We start from the raw sequence: 24,882 nt of genomic DNA, 5'->3' as shown, positions 1-24,882 counted from the left end.
CACAACTTGCACTCTGCTAGGAATGAACCCAAAACTCATCTTATGCCAACGCCTGAGCCACAGCTTGTACTCTGCTAGGAATGAACTCATGTTCTGACAACGCCTGAGCTACAACTTGTGCTCTGCCAGCAATGAACATAAAACTCATCTTATGCCAACGCCTGAGCCACAACTTGTACTCTGCTGGAAATGAACCCTAAACTCATTCTTTCCTAAGTCTGAACCGACAACGCATTCCTTCCTAAGAGCAAACCCACAAATCATTCTTTTCTAAGGCTGAATCCACAACTCATTGTTTCCTCAGACTGAATCCACAACGCTTTCTTCCCTGGGTCTAAATCCATAACAAATTCTTTCCTAAGTCTGAGCCCACCACTCATTGTTTCCTCAGGCTGAACTTACAACTCATTGTTTCCTAAAGCTGAACCCGCAACTCATTCTTTTCTAAGACTGAACCCACAACTCACTGTTTCCAAAGACTGAACTCAAAATTCATAGTTTTCTAAGACCGAACCCACAAATCATTCTTTTTAAGACTGAATCCACAACTAATTCTTTCCTAAGTCTAAAACCATACCTCATTGTTCCCTAAGGCTGAACCCACAACTCATTGTTTCCAAAGACTGAACCCACAACTCATTCTTTCCTAAGTCTGAACCCACAACTCATTCTTTCCTAGGACCGAGCCCAGAAATCCTTCATTCATCAGACCGAACCCACAAATCATTCTTCTCTAAGACAGAATTCACAACTCATTGTTTCCTCAGGCTGAATCCACAACTCATAGGTTTCTTAGACTGAACCCATAACTCATTCTTCCCTAAGTCTAAATCCATAACAAATTCTTTCCTAAATCTGAACCCAGAATTCATTGTTTCCTAAAGCTGAACCCACAACTCATTGTTTTCCAAGTCTGAACCTACAATTCATTGCTTTCTAAGTCTGAACCCATAACTGATTCTTTCTCAGGCTGAAAGCACAAATCATTCTTTCCTAAGACCGAACCCACAAATCATTACTTTCTAAGACTGAATCCACATCTCACTGTTTCCTCAGACTGAATCCACAACGCTTTCTTCCCTGGGTCTAAATCCATAACAAATTCTTTCCTAAGTCTGAGTCCACAAGTCATTATTTCCTCAGGCTGAACCCACAACTCATTGTTCCCTAAGGCTGAATCCACAACTCATTGTTTTCCACATCTGAACCTACAACTCATTACTTCCTAAGTCTAAACCCATAGCTCATTGTTTCCTCGGGCTGAAACCATACCTCATTGTTTCCTTAGTCTGAACCCACACCTCATTGTTTCTTAAGACTGAACCCACAACTAATTCTTTCCTCAGTTTGAATCCACAACTTATTGTTCCCTAAGTCTGTAACCATAACTCATTGTTCCCTAGGCTGAACCCACAGCTCATTCTTTCCTAAGTCTGAACTCACAACTCATTTTTTCCTAGGACCGAACCCAGAAATTATTCTTTCCTAAGACGGAACCCACAAATCATTCCTCTCTAAGACTGAATTCACAACTCATTGTTTCCTCAGGCTGAATCCACAACTCATTGTTTCTTAAGACTGAACCCATAGCTCATTCTTCCCTCAGTCTAAATCCATAACAAATTCTTTCCTAAATCTCAACCCACCACTTATTGTTTTCTAAGGCTGAACCCACACCTCCTTGTTTCCTAAGTCTGAACCCACAAAACATTCTATTTTAAGGCTGAATCCACAACTCATTGTTTCTTCAGACTGAATCCACAACGCTTTCTTCCCTAAGTGTAAATCCATAACAAATCTTTTCCAAGTCTGAGCACACAATTCACTGTTTCCTGAAGCTGAACTCACAACTCATTGTTTTCTGAGACTGAACCCACAACTCATAGTTTTCTAAGACTGAACCCACAACTCATTCTTTCCAAAAACCCGAACCCACAACTCATTCTTTCCAAAAATCCGAACCCACAAATCATTCTTTTCTAGGACCGAACCCAAAAATCATTATTTCCTGGGACCGAACCCACAAATCATTTTTTTCTCAGACTCTATCCACAACTCATTGTTTCCAAAGGCTGAATCCACAACTCATAGGTTTCTAAGACCGAGCCCACAACTCATTCTTCCCTAAACTCTAATCCATGACAAATTCTTTCCTAAATCTGAACAACTCATTGTTCCCAAAGGCTGAACCCACAACTCATTGCTTCCTAAGTCTGAATCCATAACTCATTCTTAACTCAGGCTGAAACCACAACGCATTCTTTCCTAAGACGGAGCCCACAAGTCATTCTTATCTAGAACGGAATTCACAACTCACTGTTTCCTCAGACTGAATCCACAACGCTTTCTTCCCTAAGTCTAAACCCATAACAAATTCTTTCCTAAGTCTGAACCCACAACTCACTGTTTCCTAAGGCTAAACCCACAACTAATTGTTCCTAAGGCTGAACTCAAAGCTCATTGTCTCCTCAGGCTTAACCCACAACTCATTCTTTCCTAAGTCTGAACCCACAAGTCATTCCTTCTTAAGGCTGAACCCAAAACTTATTGTCTCCTAGTACTGAACACATAACTCATACTTTCCTGAGACTGGACCCATAACTCATTCTTTCCTAAGACCGAACCCACAAATCGTTCTTTTCTAAATCTGAACCCACAACTCATTGTTTCTTAAGACTGAATCCACAACTCACAGTTTCCTAGTACTGAACCCATAACTCATAGCTTCCTGAGGCTGAATCCACAACTCATAGACTTCTGTGACTAAACCCATGCCTTTTTGTTTGATCAATCTAAATCCATGACTAATTCTTTCCTAAGTCTGAACCCACAACTAATTGTTCCATGAGGCTGAACTCACAACTCATTCTGTCTTAAGTCTGAACCCACAACTTATTGTTTCTTAAGACTGAACCCACAACTCACAGTTTCCTAGTACTGAACCCATAACTCACAGTTTCCTCAGACTAAGCCCATAACTCATTCTTCCTTAGTATGAACCTACAACTCTTTGTTTCCTAAGACTGAAACCATAACTTAATGTTCCCTAAGGCTTAACCCACAACTCATAGATTTCTGCGACTAAACTCATACCTTATTGTTCGATAAGTCCATATCCATAACTAATTCTTTTCTAAGTCTGAACCCACAGCTTATTGTTTCCTAAGGCTTAACCTACAACTCATTCTTCCCTAAGTCTGAACCCACAACTCATTGTTTCCTAAGTCTGAACCCATAACTCACAGTTTCCTCAGACTAAACCCATAACTCATTCTTCCTTAGTATGCACCTACAACTCATTGCTTTCTAATACTGTGCTGATAACTAATAGTTTCCGAAGACTGAATCCACAACTCATAGTTCTCTAAGACTGTACCCACAACTCATTCTTTACTAATATTGTAAGCGTCGTGTCCGACATTCCTATACCATCCGTAGCCCGTAAAGGGCGTTCTAAGTCGATAATCGCAAGATCCATTTCCAAAACAACGCTTAACACTAGCTCCCAAAGACAAAGGTATGCAAGAAATTATACAAATAGGAAGTAAAGCCGGTAACACACAAAAGAGAAGCGGTCATCAGTTTTCAATGATGCCGGGCAGACAATGGATATTCCAGGCATGTATTCCATATTTCAAGTTCAAATTCGTAGTCCATGAATGAGTTCCAGGTCAAATAACACTTAAACAAGGTATCTCAGTCGCGCTTTGATTTTAACTGTTCATAAAGGCATCATGCAGATGTAATGAGCATGACTACCTTTACGGCCCCTAACCCCAGGTTAAGCGGTATTAGATGCAGTTCGAAAATGACGAGCGTTACAGACCTTAACCGAACTTATTGTGATTCAAATGTAAAGGACGATTAGGTCTTTCCCGTTAATATGTAAAGATCTCAGATTACAAGAGGCGCCATCTAGGATGTTACACATGACATGCTGGCCTGTATAAAAGCTGTCTACAAGATAGGCGGTTACACTGGGCAACCAGCGCCATCTATGTTGTTAAATACCATGTACGCGATAGATCTGTACATAAGTATAACGGCACCGTCTATGTGGTTGATCACAATGCAGATCGCCAGAGATTCTGAACGCTCTGTCCATACCTGCCAACGAGAGTGTTATACTGATTGTAAAATTTGAGAAACTTAGAATGAAGGCGTTTGATGGAGTATCCTTGACAAACTAGTTTTTCAACTAAGAACTGGTAACGCAAATTAAAGTCATCACAATTAACGCAAGATCTGACAAATGCTACAAGGCGAGATATGTATACGCCATATGCAGGACCCTTTGGTATATTGCTATCCAAATAAGGATAATTTACTATATCAAAATTGAAATGATCCCCTTTGTCGTAAAGGCGCTGTGAAAGGAGACATTGTTTGTCTTTGTACAGATATAGATACAAGTAAGACGTACCATCAGGACTATCTGTTGTCTCCTTTAAATCCAATGAATGCAGATAGATTCCCTTCACCGCTTCAGCAATATGGGGGTTATTTAACGCCAGTAGATCATCAATATACCGCTTGATAAATGAAAAGGATCGAGCTTTAAAGATATTACTTTTAAGTACTTTCTGCATATAGTCGTATTCATATGAAAACAGGTATAGGTCTGCCAAAAGAGGCGCACAATTGGTACCCCTTGGAACACCTATGCACTGTTGGTAAATGGTATCCCCGAATTTCACATAGATGTTATAAATGAGAAATTCAAGTAATCCAATAAATAATGTAACATCCCATGAGTGGTAACCTTTATAAATAGTAGAACTAAAGAAAGCCTTATTGCTTCTGACGTTAATGTAATGGTGACCTGTTTTAGTAAATACCGAGACAATTAACGACGATAAGATCTTTGTGAGGAATTGTAGTATAGAGAGTAGAGAAATCCCATGTGGATACGTCTTTGTACGGTATATGCATATGAGCATCATGCTCTTCTGTAAGGCGTTTGAAGTTGTTAAGAATCCACATGCAGTTCACACCTGAATTTTTTGTTATGGCACAACAATACTTATTCCAGAATGACTTTACTTCTTATAACGCTCTCGTAAGTAGGGTTGACAAGAGTTTGCTGGTACAACTTCTTGAACCCGGAATAAATCGAGCCTTGTATGGGGATTTATGCATTTTAGGAATCCAGTAAAGTTGTGGTATTTCTGTATGACGGTAGGTATATTTATGCGCCTTTCTTTAAGAAAGGTTTTCTGTTTGTTAAATAGTGTTAAATAGTTCCTCCAGAGTACAAGTAAGTGGATGTTGTTGTAGATGTACATAGCTCTTGAACAAGAATTTGATAATAATAATTCTTGCAAATAAAGATGACATTATTAGGAACCTTGTCTGCTACAGTGATGACAAATTTACTATGAAGGTTAGCGAGCGTTTCTTGCACAGTGGGATCCTTCAGAACCTGTTTAGCTTTAGGTAGAGCATCAATGTCTATACGGTGTATAGCTAAACTAACCTTCTTTTCGACAATCTCAAGCCAATCGTTCCGAAGAATCCACTTTCTCCCGTTTAGACCATTTTTAAACACATTCCTCAAGCATCGAGATGATATTTTTTCTTAGATCTAATGTTGATATTTCTCTTTTCTCTGTACTTAATAATAATATTAAGGTCACCAGTTTGTCGTAGGTAAAAACTGAGGATTCACAATCACAATCATAGCCGCCAGAAGTATACGTCGCCAAATCGAACTCCTTGATGGTCTGGGAATAACTGAAAATTTTGGAAGCGATAGGCTTTGTATACTCATAGGATATGCAAGGTGGCTCTTGGACATTAAAATAATTAGGCACAGCACTTCGAACATCAGGTTCATTAAAGATGCATGGTAGGTTAATTAAATCTAGGCCTCTGTCTAAATACTTTATTTTCAGAAAGAATCGATCGTGTTGAGTTTCAATTGTAGTTACAGGGCGATACAATCAAAAATACGATATGTATTGACACAGACCGAACCCAAAAATAATTCTTTTCTAAGGCTGAACCCACAACTCATTGTTTCCTAAGTCTAAATCCATAACTCATTTTTTTTTATGTCTGGACCCACAACTCATTGTTTCCCAAGTCTGAACCCACAACTGATAGTTCTCTAAGACTGAACCCACAACTGATAGTTCTCTAAGACTGAACCCACAACTCATTCTTTCTTAAGACTGAACCCACAACTCATTCTTTCTTAAAACTGAACCCACAACTCACTGTTTACTAGTACTCAGTCTCATAGTTTCCTGAGACTGGACCAATAACTCATTCTTTACTAAGTCTGAACCCACAACTCATTCTTTCCTAAGTCTGAACCCACAACTCACAACGTCCTAGGACTGAATCCATAACTCATAGTTTAATGAGACTGAACAAGACTGAACCCACAACTCATACTTTGCCAATACTGAACCTACAACGTTTATTTATCACTTAGGCTGAAATTCTTAATTCATCGTGCCATGTCACTGGTATTGATGTTACAAGAACTACTCAAGTACCATGCATTGGGGTAGCACGAATTACGGTCGCACGCATTTCTTTACTCTCGTGCATTGCCTGATCAACTTAGTCTGCAGAGCTCAAAAACAGCTCTCACCACGCTTTCAGTAGAAAATACCACTTCGAATACAAGGCTTGTGTGTTTGGATATTGCTGATGTTAAAGACGCGACATTTGATGCACCTTCCCACCGTGTTTGTGGTTCCCAAGCTGCGTGTATTAAAAGACAATATGGCATCACAAAAATATACTTTTGGACAGGCCGACACACTTTCAAGATATTCATCTGCCACGGATGGACAAGGCGAACATTAGTCTTTTAATTACCTAAGACATATTTACCCATGAGCTCTGTCGAGATTGTTTCATACCACAACTCTAGGAGATGGCAAATTGGTGGAAGTAAGTTAGAAAGTGCTAACAGCATACAGTTTGTCACACAGCCTTGACTCGTTTGAAATTTTCCACTAAGATGACCACAACATCCTTGTTTGCTGTATCTGGTGTTGGTGCCTCCCAGGATGTATAAGCCAGGATAGAGGTTCTCTCGGACAGGCTTAGAACATATAGGGCCAACTGTTAGAATCTACTGCAGGGGCAAAACGTCAAAAAATATTCGGGTTAATAGGAGAAGCTCAGTCCGGTTGACAGGTTGTATGGGAAGGGTTGGCTTATTCTACAGGTAATACTGTGTGGAACAATCTTTCTTCAATGACTTTGGGTCGTATTCTGAGAGATCAACAGTTTTCATTCCCCGAAATGTTGAACATAACCGTGAAGATGGCAAGATCCAATCTGGCCAGTGTACTGTCGCTTTTGGATGTTCCATGAGATGCAGTAGACGGGCAGTTCACAACCTGAAGACATGTGTGCATCAACCCGGTGCATCCGATCACCCAGGTGAGGACAGCCACGTGTGATGCCTAAGAGAATCAAATGATTATATCATTTGCCTAATGGTTTTACAATTAGCAGTAACCCACTGTTTAGTGGTGACGTAACTGCCCAGACCTTACCAAAACCTTTGCGCGCTGCCCATCTTATGTTGGGTGATGCATAGAGGGAGTTGATCAATTTTGTGACAGTAGCGTAATGTTTTGGGGAGCTTTCTGTGGGAAAGTGCGCTCAAGCTTTCGCATAATTCGTGAGAACCTCAATGAAGCGGAATATTGTGACCAGGTCCTTGTCTAGGAGCTGTGTGTCGTACAGGCCTTCAGCTCCAACTTGACAATGCGACACCACACACAGCTGTTTTGACACAAATTTCTGGCAAAATGCGAATATTGACATCATGAAGTGGCCACAACTTCATGATCACCTGAGGGAGATCACCTGACCTCATTTCCATCCCAAAGTGTATTCAGAAAACCTAACAAAATATTATGTCAAGAAATGAACCGCAACCACAATGAAAATTTGTCAACATCGGGATCTGGATTTTTTTCTCATCATGCTCCACACTTTGGAGCATGATGAGGATTAAAACACCATTTTACACCTTGTGTGCGTACATATTAGCTGATGACATTTGAACAATAGTTCACACAGTTCACGATTAGGTCCTACAAAATTTCCGCCATTATCAGAGAGTACCATTTCAGGAAGCCCTCTGCAACTGACCGTTCTATAAAATCCATTCAAAAAGGAGTCCGTGTCCAATCCAAATGTGATCTCAAGATGAACAGATCGAGTTGCGAAATAGGTGAACAGACAGGGGTAAAGAAGAGACCCTCATAGTCCACCGCTGTAGTTGGTAATGCTCTGAAGGAATGTTTTACAGCAATGCAAGTCTGGTGATGCATGGTGTCCCTTTTCATGTTAACGCTATCAACTTTGTCAGCAATTTTGCACGACGTTTAAATTTCTCTCTTTGCTTGTATGGCCTTGTATTCTGTTGAAAGGGCTTCGATCTGGGCGTGTTGAATGATTTGATCTTCGACATCCCGTTTTTCTTCCGGCTGAAGTTCACTCTGACTTCTTTCACTTTTTGACGTTCTGCAATTGTTCAAAAACTTCTGACCCGTACAAGTCGAATCCACTTAGAAAAGCGAGTAAAACCAGAAACTTGCACAAAAAACACAAAACTTGCCTTCTTGCTTCGTTTTGTCTTTTTCATTTCATTTCTAGACAGCAGCTGTTCGATGAGATTTATCGGCCAGTCAGTTTCGTTCTCCATCTGATATCTGGTTCTGACCATTACAACTTTTGTTGTTAAGGTCCACCCCCTTCAGTCCTCTTGTTGCAGCGAGTTTTTGAACTGTTGGTACCTACCCCCACCGTGTAGGTTCGGTAAAGTTTTGAATTTCTCCAATACGATTTGCATTGAAGGGCTTGAAATGTCGGCTCTTACCACTTATCCACCACAGAACATTCATAATCTCCGACCAGTATATCACATTATTCATAGTGACATCAAGGGTTTTCACCACTGCGACAGCGAGTCGAGTCCTGATAGAGCACCGCCATCTCCAGTCGAGGGATGCTAGTGGAATTTGAAGGTGCCACTCTTGATTTTGCGGCCACCATTCTCACTGAGATTTTTGACGACTCGTACTGAAAACGCGTATACGCCACAACAGCATACGCATCCACTTATGTATGAAGTAATTTAATTCTGATAGCCACGAAAGGGCTTGGAACAGTTAAAATAAAACCCTGACTCGGGTAAACTGAAAAGAGATCGTATTTCAACGGCTACTTGTGACCATTTGCCAGCTATCACATTCGTTAGGTTTTCTACTAACTTTTCATCCCAATCTACACCGGCCATCCACAGGTTCATGCCAGAGCAACCAAATATTTTCTGTTCTTGTCATCCTGAAAAGATAATTAGTAGTTATCAAATTTAGAGACCAGTTAAATAATAACGATGATAACAGAATCTATTTAATTTGGGCACCCCCTAAAGGTGGCTAATATAGTGGATAACAGAATCTCTTACTCCTTGTGGCAAAAAATACTACCAAATTAAATATTTGAGCTTTGTTGATTTGTGGATTTAAAAGAGTGGCCACTGATGATTGTTGCACACCTAAAATCGAAAGCCGTCTTAATATGTCATTACGAATCTGTCCATAATATGGACACAGAAGTAAAAGATGATCGATAGTTTCTAAAACATTGCAGTGGTTACAAAACCCAGTGGGATGATTTCCAATTCTACAGAGATAAAAATTCAAAGGAACGTGACCCGACTGCAATCTCATCAAAAACACTTGTTGTAACCTTCCCTTCACTGACACCCAAGCATTTCTTACTGTAGGAAACAAACTGTAGTGTTCACATTTGGCTGGATTACTTCTGAATATACCTCTCCGATGTCCCTGTTTTAAGAGGTTTTTCTCAGTGTTTCTAGCCTATGTAACGCCATCTCGTAGTTGTTCGGTTGTTCCAATCTACCGCTTTTAAGTCCCCTGTTACTTGGTAAGTAGTGTAGGCCTCAAAGTTCATGCCGACTTCACCATTTAAGCTTTCTAGCCCAAACTCAATGCACATGGTTTCAAATGTTTAAACTTGACGCTTCACAACCCTTATTGACACCTTGCGGAATTCACCAGAGAAGCCTAATTCGGCTGCGACATCTGCATTAACATAAGTCTTTGTACTGGCGTCATCTACCAGTGCATTCAATGATAAGCGTCGGTAGCGATTTTTCAAGACAACACAATCCGTCCTCACGGTGATCACCTCTGCGTTCCATTTGTAGGAAAGCAATGTGGTCGGTTGTGATTAATGACATGTTTTTGATGCTCCCTCTCAGAGGGGAAAGAAACTTCAGACTGTAGAATCTCGAGGGCGAACCTGTCTTTGACTATTCAATGGCGGGATAGTTGCCTTACGATTGTTTGGACGAGATTACATGTATGCACCTTGGTGTAATGGTCTGTTGTGTGGATTTTGACAACTATTGATACCACAGTGTATTTTTCTTGGGCATTCTGATCCCTTGTGATCTATTGCTAAGTAACGATAACATAGAGTTTCTCGTTTTGCTAACTCCCAACGCTGAAGTGCTTTGAAGTTGTCTCACCTCCAGAGTGGATGTTGGTTTCCACACATTTTACAACCTAGTGCTGTGGATTAACTAACATCAGTAGCATACATTGTACCAGTGGTTTCTTCCGTGTATTTTCTGTCAAATTTGCGATTGTCATTGATCAATCTTTGATCGGTTTCGTGAGCAATAATCTGAAATTCTCCACTCTGCCAGTAAATCCATTGACTCTTTCCTATTTTACTCATATAATCAACGTTGATATTGTGCAGTCATAATTTCTGTCATTTTCTTCGGATGTTTATTATACAGTAACCCAGAACATAATTCTTCAGATCGACCAGCTTCTTTCAAATTTACGACCGCAATATCAAGCAAATCTGCAAATACTTCCAAATCTTTGGAAAAACCCTGGCGAATTAGCCTAAATTTGTCGAGTTCTTCTAAGTAAATGGCTATTTGTCGCCTCTGACCTCCTTGTTTCCGGTCGTCTTTTGTTAGCAATCTGATATGCAGTTGCCGATCGACCTACTGATTCAACGGCATTTCTCGCCCTGTAGCATTTATTAGATCCTGCGTCTTGTGCGACGACTTCATTCAACTATTACTGCAAAAACTTGTGTGTCAGGGTTATTCCATCAATCGCCTTCACTCCAAGTTTCTTAAGTTTTACAATTAGAACAGTTCTCTTGCAAGTAAATGTGGACAGAGTGTCCTGAATCTCTGGCTCTGTGTTGTATGATTGTGTCTAATTCCGCTTGACCCGGGGGCTAAGGATTGTATATCCACCATGTTACCGGCCCGGATAGCACCATTGGTAGAGCGTCCGCTTCTGGAGCGGTAGATCCAGAAACAATCCTAGGTCAAGTCACACCTAAGACTTTAAAAGAGGAAGTTGTAACTCCCTCGCTTGGCGTTCAGCATAAAAGGGATAGTGCAACAACTGGTTGACCCGTATCAGTATAATGGCTCGGGCGGGGTGGCTTACTTACCTTCGGTAAGTCGTTTCAGTGAAGCAGCACTAGATAAAAGAGCGGTGGGAATCCGTCCGGCAACAAGGGGGTACATTCATACACCCTAAGGATTCCTTCGTCGTCATATGACTGAAAAATTGTTGAGCACGACGTTAAACCCCAAGCACTCACTCACTCACTCCACCATGTTGAATAAGATCACCACGTTGGATATATGAACAATCAAAGTCAACCGAGATACATATTTTGTTATTAACAACTGATATTCTAGCATGTTACGCGATTTGAACACTGATTTCACTCAGTTACTTAGAATATACCTTGCGTCTTTCCTGCATCATTGGAAACTGCTGACCAATTCTCAGTGTATGATTCCGTTCTATTTTCGTACATTATATCCATTTTCTTTGGTCGTTCTTTGGTAATTTGCGTTAAACGTCGTTTTTTTTTTTTTTTTTTGGCTGGTTTTCTCTCTGGCCATTAGTGGGACGGTCTTGCAGCAACCTGCGGATGATTGTGGGTCTTCCCCGGGCTCTCCCTGGTTTCCTTCCACCATAATGCTGGCCGCCGGCGCATAAGTGAAATATTCTTGAGTTCGGTGTAAAACACCGATCAAAATAAATAAATAAATCAATCAATCAAACGTCGTTTTGGGAACTGGCCTTGCGATTATTGACTAGTTGTAGTCAAATATTGCTGTGCTTTGTTTTGTGCAGCACAATGTTGTGATTCTAGATGCTCTATTTCTTGTGTTAACTTAAGCTTATTTTTTTTTATCTTTTCCTCTTTCATTCTGCTCAGACAATTCAATAATAATGTCCATAACATGGTCCATAGCCAGATTCAGTACTGAACAGTTATCTCGAACTTGACGGAGACAACAGGTAATACAATTTGTTTACATTTTCAATATACCATTTGACAGCTGCCGATCATCTTTCATCTGGTACGTTCCAGTGAGGGTGAGTATGCCACTAACCAAACGAGTTATTTCCCTTGAACTGTATAAAATTGCATATTACAGAGACAACAATAAAATTGAACATACAAAACAACAGGCTATATCAAAAGTTCACAAAGTTCACAAAGACGGGTCTTCTGTCCAAGTCCTACTCCCGCGAATTTATGTCAAGAAATGAAATTGAGATAAATGGTTTTCACGTGAATACGTTAAAAAGTTGATTTGGGTTTTACTTTGATGTTTGCTTTGGCTGTTTTTGTCAGTTGGTGATTTAAACCTAAACCTGTTGTCTTCGGTAAGTTTTGTACACACTCGTGAATGACGTAGGTACATAGTAAATAGTGCAGACAAGGTAAACATGTGCCGCGAAAAACGACTGAGAAGTTATTGACAGATTTTGCCAAAAGCCAAGCGAGCCCACACAACGGCACATTGGTGTGTTTGATTGGCTTCAAACAGTGGATGATTACTCCTAATGCGACGAAATAGCTGGTTATACGCAATGGATGGCAGAAGTGATCTCTTTCGTTGTCACCGTTGTGGGCCAAATCCTCGCCTTACCTTCACAGGCTAGTCTATGAAGTATAACGTTACGAATCAACCAGGTTGTGAAACATCAGCACATATTGCTGTCATTGATTTTATTATTCACTTTGTAACAGTCTTCGATGAAGGGAGATTATTGTTGTTTTATGCCAAGCACGATCAAAATACGACACATTATGTTGACCTTCGATACGCCACCTTGATTACAGGTTCTCATTTTCAGAAGGTTTGGCACCACGCCGGGATTCCGGTGAAGAGGAGGTATTGTCGTTTTTAGACCACCCATCATCCAAATAAGACACAAAATCTTGATTAAGAGACCCACTATAATCTGTAAGAACACCCCTGTTGGTATAGAATATAATTAAGATGTATGTAATTAAGAGACATATGGTGCCGAAATGTCAAACATAGCGCTACATGCCCTGGATTAACATTTTACCTAACATAATTCAGGGAAGCACAAAAAATGACTCAAATGTAAGCTTTATTTGTCCTTAAGACATTGAAAACAGTAAAGTTGAATAGGGTAAAAAGAAGTGAACAAAATTTAATTCATTTAAGTTAAATAAACCAGTTTAGAAATATGTGTGATAATATATATTTAAACTGTTAATTGTTTCGAGTGTAGGAGAGGAAGTGTTTGAAGATGAGTACGTTAGAACACCTACAGAGGGAGGATACTGCGGGAAATTCGGTTGCGATTACAGGCCGTGTCGATGCTTAGAAATTTCCCACGCTGGTAAAATATGAAACTTATAAATGTATATTGTCTTCAACGGTAGAGCAGGAAAAAACGAACACCATTTTACATATTGAAATGTCACCACTTGTTTTCACACTTAACCTATTTACACGATACAAGTTAAACACGACTACAAATGACTTTTACACATTAAAGTCACACTTAATAAATCTACACACGTTCATCATACACGTATTGGGCATCGTGTTAAAATTCAAACGTTTTTGGTACATTTATGTTAAGACAGCTTAACTAATATTAAGTGATCTGAAGTAATGTTAGATGACAATAGATCTGTCCTCTATCAGAAGTATTTTTTGTAATCTTGCACTCACAAGTAAAGAAAAAAGAAGGAAATGGTAATGTCATATGCACGATAAAAGAAGAAAGCACACTGCGTAACCATGGAAAGATACTTATACATAAAACACAGTGTCTTATCATTAATATCGTGGTAAATTCACGACAATTTCCTGTTAATTATCACATGTTCGTTAAGTTAACACCATTCGATCACTTTGTGATTCAAAGCAGCATAACATTTCACAGTATATTTCTGTTGTTTATCTCGTTCCTGTCACCTTTCTGACCCAGTAACAGCCTACATTTCCCATGCACTCTGTGTCCCTCCTGCTCACAACGTATTCTGACACCTTGGCTCATTATACTGAGGCTGTTAAACCGTTGTGAAAGAAAGATATCTCGAATTTGCGGAATGATTTGCTATCGTGACCAGAACATAGCAATCCAATTCTGCATTTCTTTAATACCAAACGCAACATTTCCCACAAAACTCGATGTAAGGTCATTGTCAGAAGATAGGATTACTTCACCGACAGACAATCCGACCGACAGACAGACTAAAAATATCTGTCATTTGCGTCCAATTTCTCTAAATACCCTTCTCTGTTGTGATGCATAAGCAAGAGAATGGAATATTTTGGTAACGGATAGTTCACTAACTCGTTTCTTTCGGTGATGTTTGAGTGTGGTTTCCTCCATGTTGATCATGGGAATGTGATTCTGGAGGAGGGCATCCATCTTGAAAGTCAAATGACACATAATGATTTTCTGCTGGTTTTCTCGCAGCAACCGAACAAACATCCGGTTGAGGATATGGTGTGCACATGTCCTCTGCGCATGTTGTGCCGCATGCACCTTTTTCTTCCGGTGGAAACATGGCGACTCTAGAACTTTCCTCATAAACGACTTCGGCTACGTTTCTGTCTTGGCGGGTTTCGGGAAGCACTGTGTTGGCATAGTTCGGATTATCGAACCCCACAACCCAGCTATCTCCGCCCGGTTTTGATCTGACAAAAAGTAAACATCAAAGAATCAATATTCTACAGCTGTATACAACGTGAGAAAGAGACCAGAATGTGCAGCCTTCATTAAATATCAGTTTGAGCTAAAGGGAAGTGGCAAGATCCATCATTTCTACTGCGTTGATGAAATAAAATATTAAATGTTCTGTTCCACCTGGCCAATGGGAATTTCCATTTCGCCTAGCGACAGAACAATGTGGTCTCCCTGACAAAGGGGTTGTGGGATTTGTATTTCCACTGTTGGAATAAAGTTGGGATAAAATTTTTTCAGACCCAATCCTAAAATTTATTTCTCTTTGAGCGCCTCAGTAATCGTATAAGAGTAGGTTAATGATTACGTAAGGAGTGCACACCATTTAAGGGGAAACGAATTCATGCATGGCAATTTGAATTACGTAACAAGGCCTTCTGTAGGGATCTATAACGACCAGAGGATAGAGCAGATCCCCTGATAGGAACCCTATCGCGCATGACTGCGGTGCTCAAGGACGAGTCATCAATGGCAGGAACAATCTTTTTCAAACTCTAGAGGAGTTAGCTCAGGCTGTAATGGTTGTGTCCATTGGTATTTTAAGAAAAACCCTTTGGACAGTATGCCGCGACGACCTGAGGTACTGATTCATGGTCGTACTCTGTATCAGTGACTGTTCAACATTTAAAGGAGAAGAAAACTTAAAACAATGACACTATAGGCTGAAAAGAGCACATTTTTTCTATAGGGTGGTGCCTGTTGCATGATTTTGCCATTTTTTCTCGCCATGCCCGTACAGCCTGAAGCGGCAAAGCTGGCACAAATCGTTGAGTTCATAGCGTCCTTCATCTTTAACACCCAGCAATTTATGCTGGGGGTGTGTTGCGTTTCAACCAATGAGAGCCGTTAAAACTGCCGGCTTGTTCGTGTCAACTCGGAACCTACGTCCAACATTCCGATTTCCCGATCGTCAAGCGGAAAACGAACTGTACTGTTCTACCGGAAATGTACGAACTGCACTTCGGCGGTTTCCGACGGGAATTCTCCTCCTAACACAGAAGATTTCGGGACTAGTTCTTAGGCAAAATGGAGTCGCCCACAGCGAATTTTGGCGCTGACTTTTATTTATAATTTATCAACATGGGGTACATATTAGCATTTTTTATGGCATTCACCTGCAAGGAAATGCATTCTTTTTTCAATGGTATTTGTTTGATATTTAAATCTTCTTCTCCTTTAAAACAGCGCTTTTGAGCACCACAGTGGATAGAATCACCCAAAATTTGTTATCTGTAAAACCAGCTGAGGTTGAAAAAATTGTAACGTAATTCTTAATACTGCTGCCTAAACACCAGTGGTATTTACCGCTTTCTGTAGAGGAAAACAGCCATAACCAAGAGGGCCGCGAAAACACAGGCTCCCATCAACACTCCAACAATCGGACCTGGGGGCGAAATGAACACTGAAGATTTTATGGCATGCTTATTGTGTACAACTAGTAAATCGGAGATGAGATTGAATACGACAACTACATCTGCATGAACTGGTGCTGCAGTCTGTCCAAAATGTGCATAAAATTATTAATTGTTTCTTTATTGGTGTCCAATCCTATTCTGAAAAAAATCACATAGTACACGGTGGAGCTGTATGTCACATAAAAACCGGACAGAAGCGACTAAAACCACCGACGTGGTACGGGCGAACACGTGGGGGAAGACAGCTGGTCTAGAGAGACAAAGCTGAAGCCAAGAGCTTAAAAACTCTGGCCCGGGTTAGGCCCGAAGTGACCGGTGCACAGACCCACGGAGCTGTCTGATCGGGATCCGTGTGATACATTGTAAGCTTGAATGAAAACCATTTTTGAGGAAACCATTGACAGACTGTGCCAATTCTAGAAGCGCTGGTTTTAGACATTCATACATGTGAGTCCCACATGTAAGAGCCACTGTCTTTGGCTGGTGTCGATTTCAGTGGCAATCAAACCACTTTGATGTACCCGGCAGCAACTACCAAATGAAGGCTTAAATTAAATAGAAAGGCAATTAATTCTTATAACAACACAGAACACAAGACCCTTGTGCAACGTAATCAAACGCAGGCGAATGAAATGTGTGAATTCAAGTTCTCAGTTATTTCCACGGTATGTCATTTTCTGAGATGTGGTCAGCTATATAACTATACGAGTTAATGCACGATTACCATTTAACGCCATTTCGGCAATATTTCGGACATATCTCGGCGATATACAAGTTACGGAACTGACACATTGATATGGGTAAAGGTCTTACGGTCAACAACATTCTCACGTATATAATTATGCGGAATTGTTTGGCGATATTTTTATGAATATTTAAAATAGGCTCATCTCCATCGAACTTACGACTGAAGTCCATATAAAATAAAGGACACCTGAAGCTTAAATTCTGTGCAGCTTTAATGATACGAACCAATCAGAGACTTGGATGTATCCTCCTTGGAATGACTTCCTGTCTGTGCGGATTTCACCTCCGAATGAAGAGCGTCATCTGCAAAATAAAAGTTTAAAACAGTTTGAATGGTTTGCTTGCATGTGGGGGCTGCTAAAAAATTGTCGACGGAACAAGCAAAGACTGCTACATTGCTACAAAAGAAAAAATACTGAAGGGTCACATTTCATCAGAAGAAGAGGGCCTTATCATTAATAATATCACAATTGTAAATATGATTTTAATATCAGTACTAACATCATGTATTTTTAATTGTTCATTTCAGCCTCAGGCGTTTTACACAGGCCTATGCAGCTGAATCCTTTGCTTGACCTATGCGTGAAAATAAAACAAATCTAAATAGTCGTCGTACAGTGATTTCAGCTTATTGGTAAAATAGGTGTATAGTCCATATTATCGATAATGAATTACGGGGCGATATACCTGGCCTCATTTTGTGCCTATAAGGAACCGAAATGTGTTTCATACAAGGCTTACAAGGCATGTGGATTGTCAATCTTACCATAATCCTTGTAATAATCGTTGCTCATCACGTCATTTTCGCCGAGAACAATAAGAGTGGATTCTTCCACGGGAAACACCGTATGAACTTCTATGAAATCATTTCCCCTGTCCAAGGCGGTAACATTTTCTTCGTTTTCAGTGGATTTTCCTGCCTTCTGTGGCACATTTGACGATTCTTTGGTTTCGTTATCACCCGTTGCCATGGAAACATTAATTTTAACCGTCACATTATCTAAGTCCGAATCAGTCACATCTTCGGTAAAATTCGTGGAGGCTTCGGAAATGTTCGTGGCTGGAGTTATCCCTGAGTCGTTGTTCCTCATTATTCTTATAGTTTCAGGAAGTACACTGCTTTCATTCCTCGCCAAGCTTGCTGCCGTCGTGGTGAGCATATCTTATCAAGTTAAACAGAAAAATACGTAATCTTCAGGGATATGATATATGCGTTAAGTATGTAGTTCAAAGGGTCTGGTTTTCGGAAAGCAATTTTCTTTTAGAGTTCATGGAATTTTCTTTAGAGTTCATGGGATTTTCTCGAGAGTTGATATCTTTGAGCATACCTGTAGGACAATATCCGCAATAATGTTTATGTCTGTACTCACCATACTGGCAGATGTAGGTGTAAGTAAACCCTGAGGCGTGACACCTGTAATCGTGCCACTTCCCTGTGTTCAACCGAAGCACTGCGCAATCTTCCGCGCAAAACACCTTCAAAGCAGGCACATAACAAGATGGCTGCCCTGCTTCCCAGTTTGACCATGTAATCTTCTCACCTGTCGTACGAAAAACAACAACATTGTTTAGAATTGTTCATTATGGTAATCATCAGATATGTATGTACAGAACGCTTTGCTTCAGTAGATATAACTATGGCGAAGATATCAGACACAATCCTCCATAACTGAACCACTATCAAGTGCAATACACATCAATTACTACTTCGGTTGTGTACGTCCTTTTAACCAAACATTTTTAAGCCTCTCATAGTCTCGAAAAGTCAACAAAGGTTCGTAACCGATGATGACCGATGAACGATATGCGATAAACAAGTAATTAGGTTCTAGGGCTATTTTCACCTGCACAATATACTAGTCAACAAACTTTCTGTTAAAATTCACAGATGAATTTTTTGTGTGTACTCATTCCATGCCTGGGGTCAGGATTGAACTCGCTTCTCGAGTGCTTCGTACTTTCGCCCATACATCTTCATACCTGTCACCCATTTCCAGAGTCCTTCCTTGTGCCTGTCATGAGCACCCAACCACAGGCCATTTTTGTTCCATCGTAGCTTGGCTAGGGTGTCTATGGCAAACTTTTGCGTCTCGGGGTCCCGTATCTGCACGAGGTCCCCGCCCCGACCCTGGCAGTCCCGCCTGGCTACGTCCCAGTACCTCTCCACCCGGACGAACTCGTAGCACTGGCCACGGTAAACCTTCAAGATACTGCCAGGAGCGATGGTAGCAGGGCAGTTCTGCCGGAAGTCTGTATATCCGGAAACTAAGGCAGAAAGACATAGGAAATGGATTAGTATTCAAATATTTCAGGTTCTATGGTTTACTATGAGATGCATGGTTAAATAGTTTACGACCGAAAGAAAGTCGCTTGTAAAAGTGAAAGAAAACGAAAAAATGAATTAAGGTTCCTCAGATGGACAATTGAAATCTAGTGGTATGCGTATGTAAAAATACTTTCATGTATTATTTTAGATTTTTTAAATGCATTCAAATGTTTGAATTCTAGTAGGCTATATATGAACCGAATGGCGGGTTTATATGTCCACCCTAAACACAGTTTTCAACGTCCGAAGAGCTCTTATAACACAAGTATAAAAAAACTTGCTAAAATAATGTTCACCTGCAGGTGGGTATAAAGAAAAAAGAAAGACGATATCATATCGGAGTAACTGTTTTATTTCTCATTGGTATGCAGGTATTTGCTACATCACAGAATATAACATCACACTCACGATTGTCTCACGATTTTCCAGCATTTGTACTACATTTAGAGGCAATGACATCAAGCTTTAGCTGGAGGAAATGTTTTGCCAAAGATTATACTTTAGATTTAGATTTAGATTTAACATTTTGATTTTTTACATCTGCTATAGTAAGAATATATTATTCCAAATGATGCATATACAAACGCATCATCATATCATAATGTGGGTATTACATGAGGAAAACCCAGATGAGCTAATAAAAAATAACGACGTCGATGACGATGAAGATAATGGCGATAATGATGGTGGCGATGATGGTGATGTCGATAATGACAATGGCGATGTAGATAGTCATGATGGTGATAATGAAACGTACAAAAATACTGTCAGTTTAATTTAACTGAACAGCTTGAGGCCAAAGTCTATATCTACGCCCTGATGTTCTTTCAAAACAATCCCAGTCAAATCTGCTTGTTTACGGCAGACTGCGGTAATTCGCAATAGAAATGCAATGCAGTTGTTGTTGATTCGAAAGTAAACAAACCGCCTGTCAGCACATGTAGCTTCACCTTTAAAAACGTGCCAAACGCAACACAACAACAAAGATCAACATGATGCATAATATGCCTCTCATGACAACTCTACATTTAACTTTTAACCTTTCATTTAATAGAGAATTTATTATATAATTGTACAGCTGGCCCCAAGGTGTATGTTTCTTGTACTTTATAGCTAATATTTCCTGAGAATGATATTTCTAGTGGGTATTTAAAATATTTTCCCTCAGTATATAAGATAACTGTAACATGTCACTCCAAAACGGGATAACATTATAACGGTGTCACTCGACCGCTGTGTCACTCGTCACTCCAAAACGGGGTCACATTATAACGGTGTCACTCGACAGCTGTGTCACCTGAAAGCGGTGTCATTCGGTAAAGACGTCACTTGATTATGGTGTCAGTAACGATGTGATTTGACAATGGTGTCAATAACGATGTCACTTGATAATTGTGTTAATAACGATGTCACTTGATAAAGGTGTTAAAAACGGCGTCACTCGATAAGGGTGTCAGTAAATGCCTCACTCGACCATTGTGTCAACAAAGGTGTCAATAACGATGTCACCAGACAAGGTGTCAATGACAGCGTCACTCGATAACGGCATATCATGCACGATAATGATGTCACTAATGGTGTCCAAAACGATACATCTCGGTATGTGCTGATTTTTCATGTAATCGCTAAATCACACGAGTTGAAGGTTCAATACCCGTCATGGACAGAGAATGTGTGCGACCAAAGTGACCTTGGCATGAGCGGTCATCGACACTCGTGAAGACGCAGTAAAAAACATCCTTGAGTAAACCCAAAAACCCTTAAGCAACAATCAAATAAAGTAAAAATCAGAGGAATAAATATAAAAATATATAATAAAGATTCTATTTATTTATTTATTTGTTTGTTTAACTGGAGTTTTACGCCGTACTCAAGAATATTTCACTTATACGGAGGCGGTCAGCATTATGATGGAAGGAAACCGGGCAGATCCCGGGGGAAACCTACGACGATTAGAATAAAGATACTATCTCGGATTCTACATGTAATATAAATCAATGTTAACAAAGGACTCCCTACAATTCTTGGCTGGATAACGATAAGAGGTATTTCATTTTTGTGTCGTCATCAGCATAGCAGAAGGACAAACTTTTATAGCTTGGTCTGTGTAGAACATCGTCAGTACAGACATCGGGAGTTCACTAATCCCAGTCATAGGACGATAATGACGTTGCTGTGACTTGGGGGGGTGGGGAGGCGTTAAGATGCATTTGGTTATTATGGAAATTTATCGTCGTCTGCAAAATAGAGGAAATCCACAGCAGGTCTCTTAATTGTTAAGCTTTCTGTAGAAGCCTACGTGTTTGTACCTATGTTTTAAGTACCACACATTACAACTTGACTTATTTCCCCAGAAGCAAAGCGAGAGGTCGGCTTTCACTTCATTATGCTGTAGTGCTTTTGCACTTGAAAGCACACGGGGTCTCTACTGGAATTTTTATACTGCGTTCACCAGCCACGATAACCCGACTATGCAGCGCTGTAAGAATGACATATTGCTATTTATCTCATCCAGAACTATGACAAACTGTCAAATTGTTTGTCTGTTTCTTCTGTAAACAATTTCCGTTCATGTTTGTGATATTATGAGGCAGCAGTGCTAGTTATACACCTAGCTACTTAAACGGCCTGCACTGTGTCTGTCACGTACATGCGGACATTTCCGCCACTCGCTGAACGCTCCGGAAAAAACTCAGATGACAGTGTTATTTACTGGCCGTCTTTTCTCATGTAACGTTAATAGTACAAAGCCCACATCGAGGTTCCTGGTTAAATAACTACATAATTAATTTCATCCTGCAATTCTAAAATTTAATTTAAGAGAATTACGTGGGATGATAGAGTTGCCTTCATACGACATTTATTTAAAGTGACGTCTTCACTTTTAGCTATTCGTAAAGGACATTTCAGTTAACAACGTGTCACATCTCCGTGAAGTGGCGGAAACTGCCGACAAGGAGCGAATGTGTCATCTGACCAGCGATAAGATCCGAGGTTGAGGACTGGCCAGCTGTGACCTCATAACTGTAACTTGCTGTTTAGAGCGTCAGTCGAATGCGTCATACCCGTGTATCAGGCTCCGCTTTGTCTTAATACCAGTCAAGACCATGTGGTCTGTATTAAAAATTCCTCTGATGTAAAGGGCTTAGCAACACACACAACGAACATATCTATGATTTCCAACATCACGAATTATATTTTATTCGGAGCAATTTAATTATTTGTTCATTTATTGCCAATTTTTTGACTGATGTTTTACATTGTTCTGGTGAATATTGCTGACACCACCAGAGCCTGAGGTAAGTATTGAAACCCAGCTGAATCCAGCTAAACCTCATGCGATCCACTGCGTCTTTGGTCATTAGCTTGCAGCCTCGGTTATGTCACACTGAAAGATTTATTTGATTGCTGTTTTACGCCGTACTCAAGAATATTTCACTTATACGACGGCGGCCAGCATTATGGTGGGTGGAAACCGGGCACAGCCCGGGGGAAACCCACGACCATCCGCAGGTTGTTGACAGACCTTCCCACTTACAGCCGGAGAGGAATCCAGCATGAGCTGGACTTGAACTCACAGCGACCGCATTGGTGAGAGGCTCCTGGGTCTAGCGCGCTAACCAACTGAGCCACGGAGGCCACACTATAAGAACTTGGTCAGGAAAATATATGTGTACATGTATATTGACACGTGTTAAAGTTATAACACGTAGTCCACGAAACAAAAGCTACAGTATTCAGGCCAATGTTTTATAAAATAATGTAAATATAATCTCAAAAAATTAATTGATTACATCCAACAGAAAGTCTGTTATCTGAGAAATGCTAGAATGTATTCTATTATTGCAGCAGATAAATCTGTTAAATACAACACACATATTCTATTAAACATAATTCAAATTCTATTTGACAAACAGCATATTATGTTGAATGTGTCACAATATTGTGTGACAGAATACATCCTAGCATCACTCAGACAACAGACTTTCTGTTAAATTGAACAGAATAATTTTTTTCGTCTTTACATCTGTATCACTTCTTTCCCAGGACTTTGTATCCAGAACTGCTTACAGAGCACCAGAACTAAGTAACTGTGTTGAAAACTTGCTCTTGTTGTATCAAGGCAAGAAACCCTTTAGAACCATTTAATCATATCATCGTTAACAACAATGGACTCGTATGGAACAGAATTCTACTGGTTAACGTTTGAACGTTAGCTTTACGTCAGTTTGAGTCTGGTATCTTGATAATAAGTAAAATTTGAGCACTTATTCACGACTTTTAGTCAAATTTAGGACATTCATTTTCCTGAAATAATGCACAATTTTGAGCGAACTCCTTTGTCAAACGTACATGTACCGGTTAAGGCAAAGAACTTACAATATACACTAAAAAAATCTGAAGTGCTTATATTTTACCTCCAGCGTAAGTGTGATGTGTATTTCATCCCGCGTGCATGTGACAAATTATCTAGTAAGGTCCTGTGTAGAAGTAGTTTAACAGTCTGACCGTGAAAAGGGTAAAGTGCGCATGGCAGTGTTCTCAGTTAAGAACAATGACTTAATCATAGTCGGTAGCAAATACATAAAAATGAGGTTTTTTTTACACATATACAAAGTTCTCGTATGCTCACCGTTTTTCACCCAGAGACAGGTCGCTGAAACCAACATGGCGCTGAGCGTCAACTGAGAGGTAAATAATGTCATGGCCTCCTAAAATGCAGAAGAGGAGCGTTTCACTGAGGTATGTGCATCGGGCGACAGCGTGGGTAAGTACTGACTGTAGCCCTTACAAACAGCTGTATATACAGTGATGTCATTACCACTCAGGATGGAAACCCTCACCGCATTGCTGGTAAGGTCATGCCGTGAACTATGGTGCGTAACAAAACCTCTGTGAAAGTGTTCTCCATTTTGAACCATAAATCTGTTGGTGTCAAACGAAATGTACCTCTCACACTTGCAAGCATGACTTTCAAAGGTGCGTACTTTGTACTTTCCACAAAAAACAAAAGATGCTATCAAAACTCAGAGGAGGAGAGGGAATATTACAAGCATGTCAAAACGTGTGCTGTGACAGAGGTTATTTTTTAATGGATGACTACGACGAAGACAGCCAGACATTGGCAAAGTTCGGAAATTACTCGCAACGATCTTACAGATGGCCTTTCCTGCGTTGTTTCCACACTAGACCTGAAAGGAAATGCAATAAAATAGAGCGCGGAATTAACTATTTGAAGTCAATGTTTTTCAGAGTTAATCTTGATTAAATACAAAGCAGTGCATTGAGAGGATTCGTAGAAAAGCAGAAGCTG

General features: G+C 40.1%; 1 protein-coding gene across 1 annotated transcript; it reads right to left on the bottom strand.

Annotated features, from left to right (window-relative positions):
- Positions 1-13,453: 13,453 nt before the first annotated feature.
- LOC135474892 (uncharacterized) lies at positions 13,454-24,742 on the bottom strand. The gene is made up of 7 exons (XM_064754557.1): positions 24,202-24,742; positions 19,223-19,507; positions 18,613-18,783; positions 18,009-18,404; positions 17,468-17,545; positions 16,386-16,464; positions 13,454-15,034 (listed from the first exon to the last, which is right to left on the bottom strand). Exons 1-7 carry the CDS (start codon positions 24,272-24,274, stop codon positions 14,683-14,685), a joined length of 1,434 nt encoding a protein of 477 aa, XP_064610627.1. The 5' UTR covers positions 24,275-24,742; the 3' UTR covers positions 13,454-14,682.
- Between the last annotated feature and the right edge of the window lie 140 nt (positions 24,743-24,882).

This window comes from Liolophura sinensis, chromosome 9, assembly GCF_032854445.1.
Source record: "Liolophura sinensis isolate JHLJ2023 chromosome 9, CUHK_Ljap_v2, whole genome shotgun sequence".
NCBI lineage: Eukaryota > Metazoa > Mollusca > Polyplacophora > Chitonida > Chitonidae > Liolophura > Liolophura sinensis.
This window is presented reverse-complemented; position numbering and strand designations above follow the sequence as displayed.

Excerpts from the sequence above, each read along its gene's own strand:
- LOC135474892 (XM_064754557.1), bottom strand. The coding sequence starts at position 24,274 with ATGACATTATTTACCTCTCAGTTGACGCTCAGCGCCATGTTGGTTTCA. Across the intron at positions 18,784-19,222 it reads ACTCTGGAAATGGGTGACAG|GTGAGAAGATTACATGGTCA; the intron begins GTATGAAGATGT and ends TTCGTACGACAG. Across the intron at positions 16,465-17,467 it reads TACATCCAAGTCTCTGATTG|GTCCGATTGTTGGAGTGTTG; the intron begins GTTCGTATCATT and ends TTTCGCCCCCAG.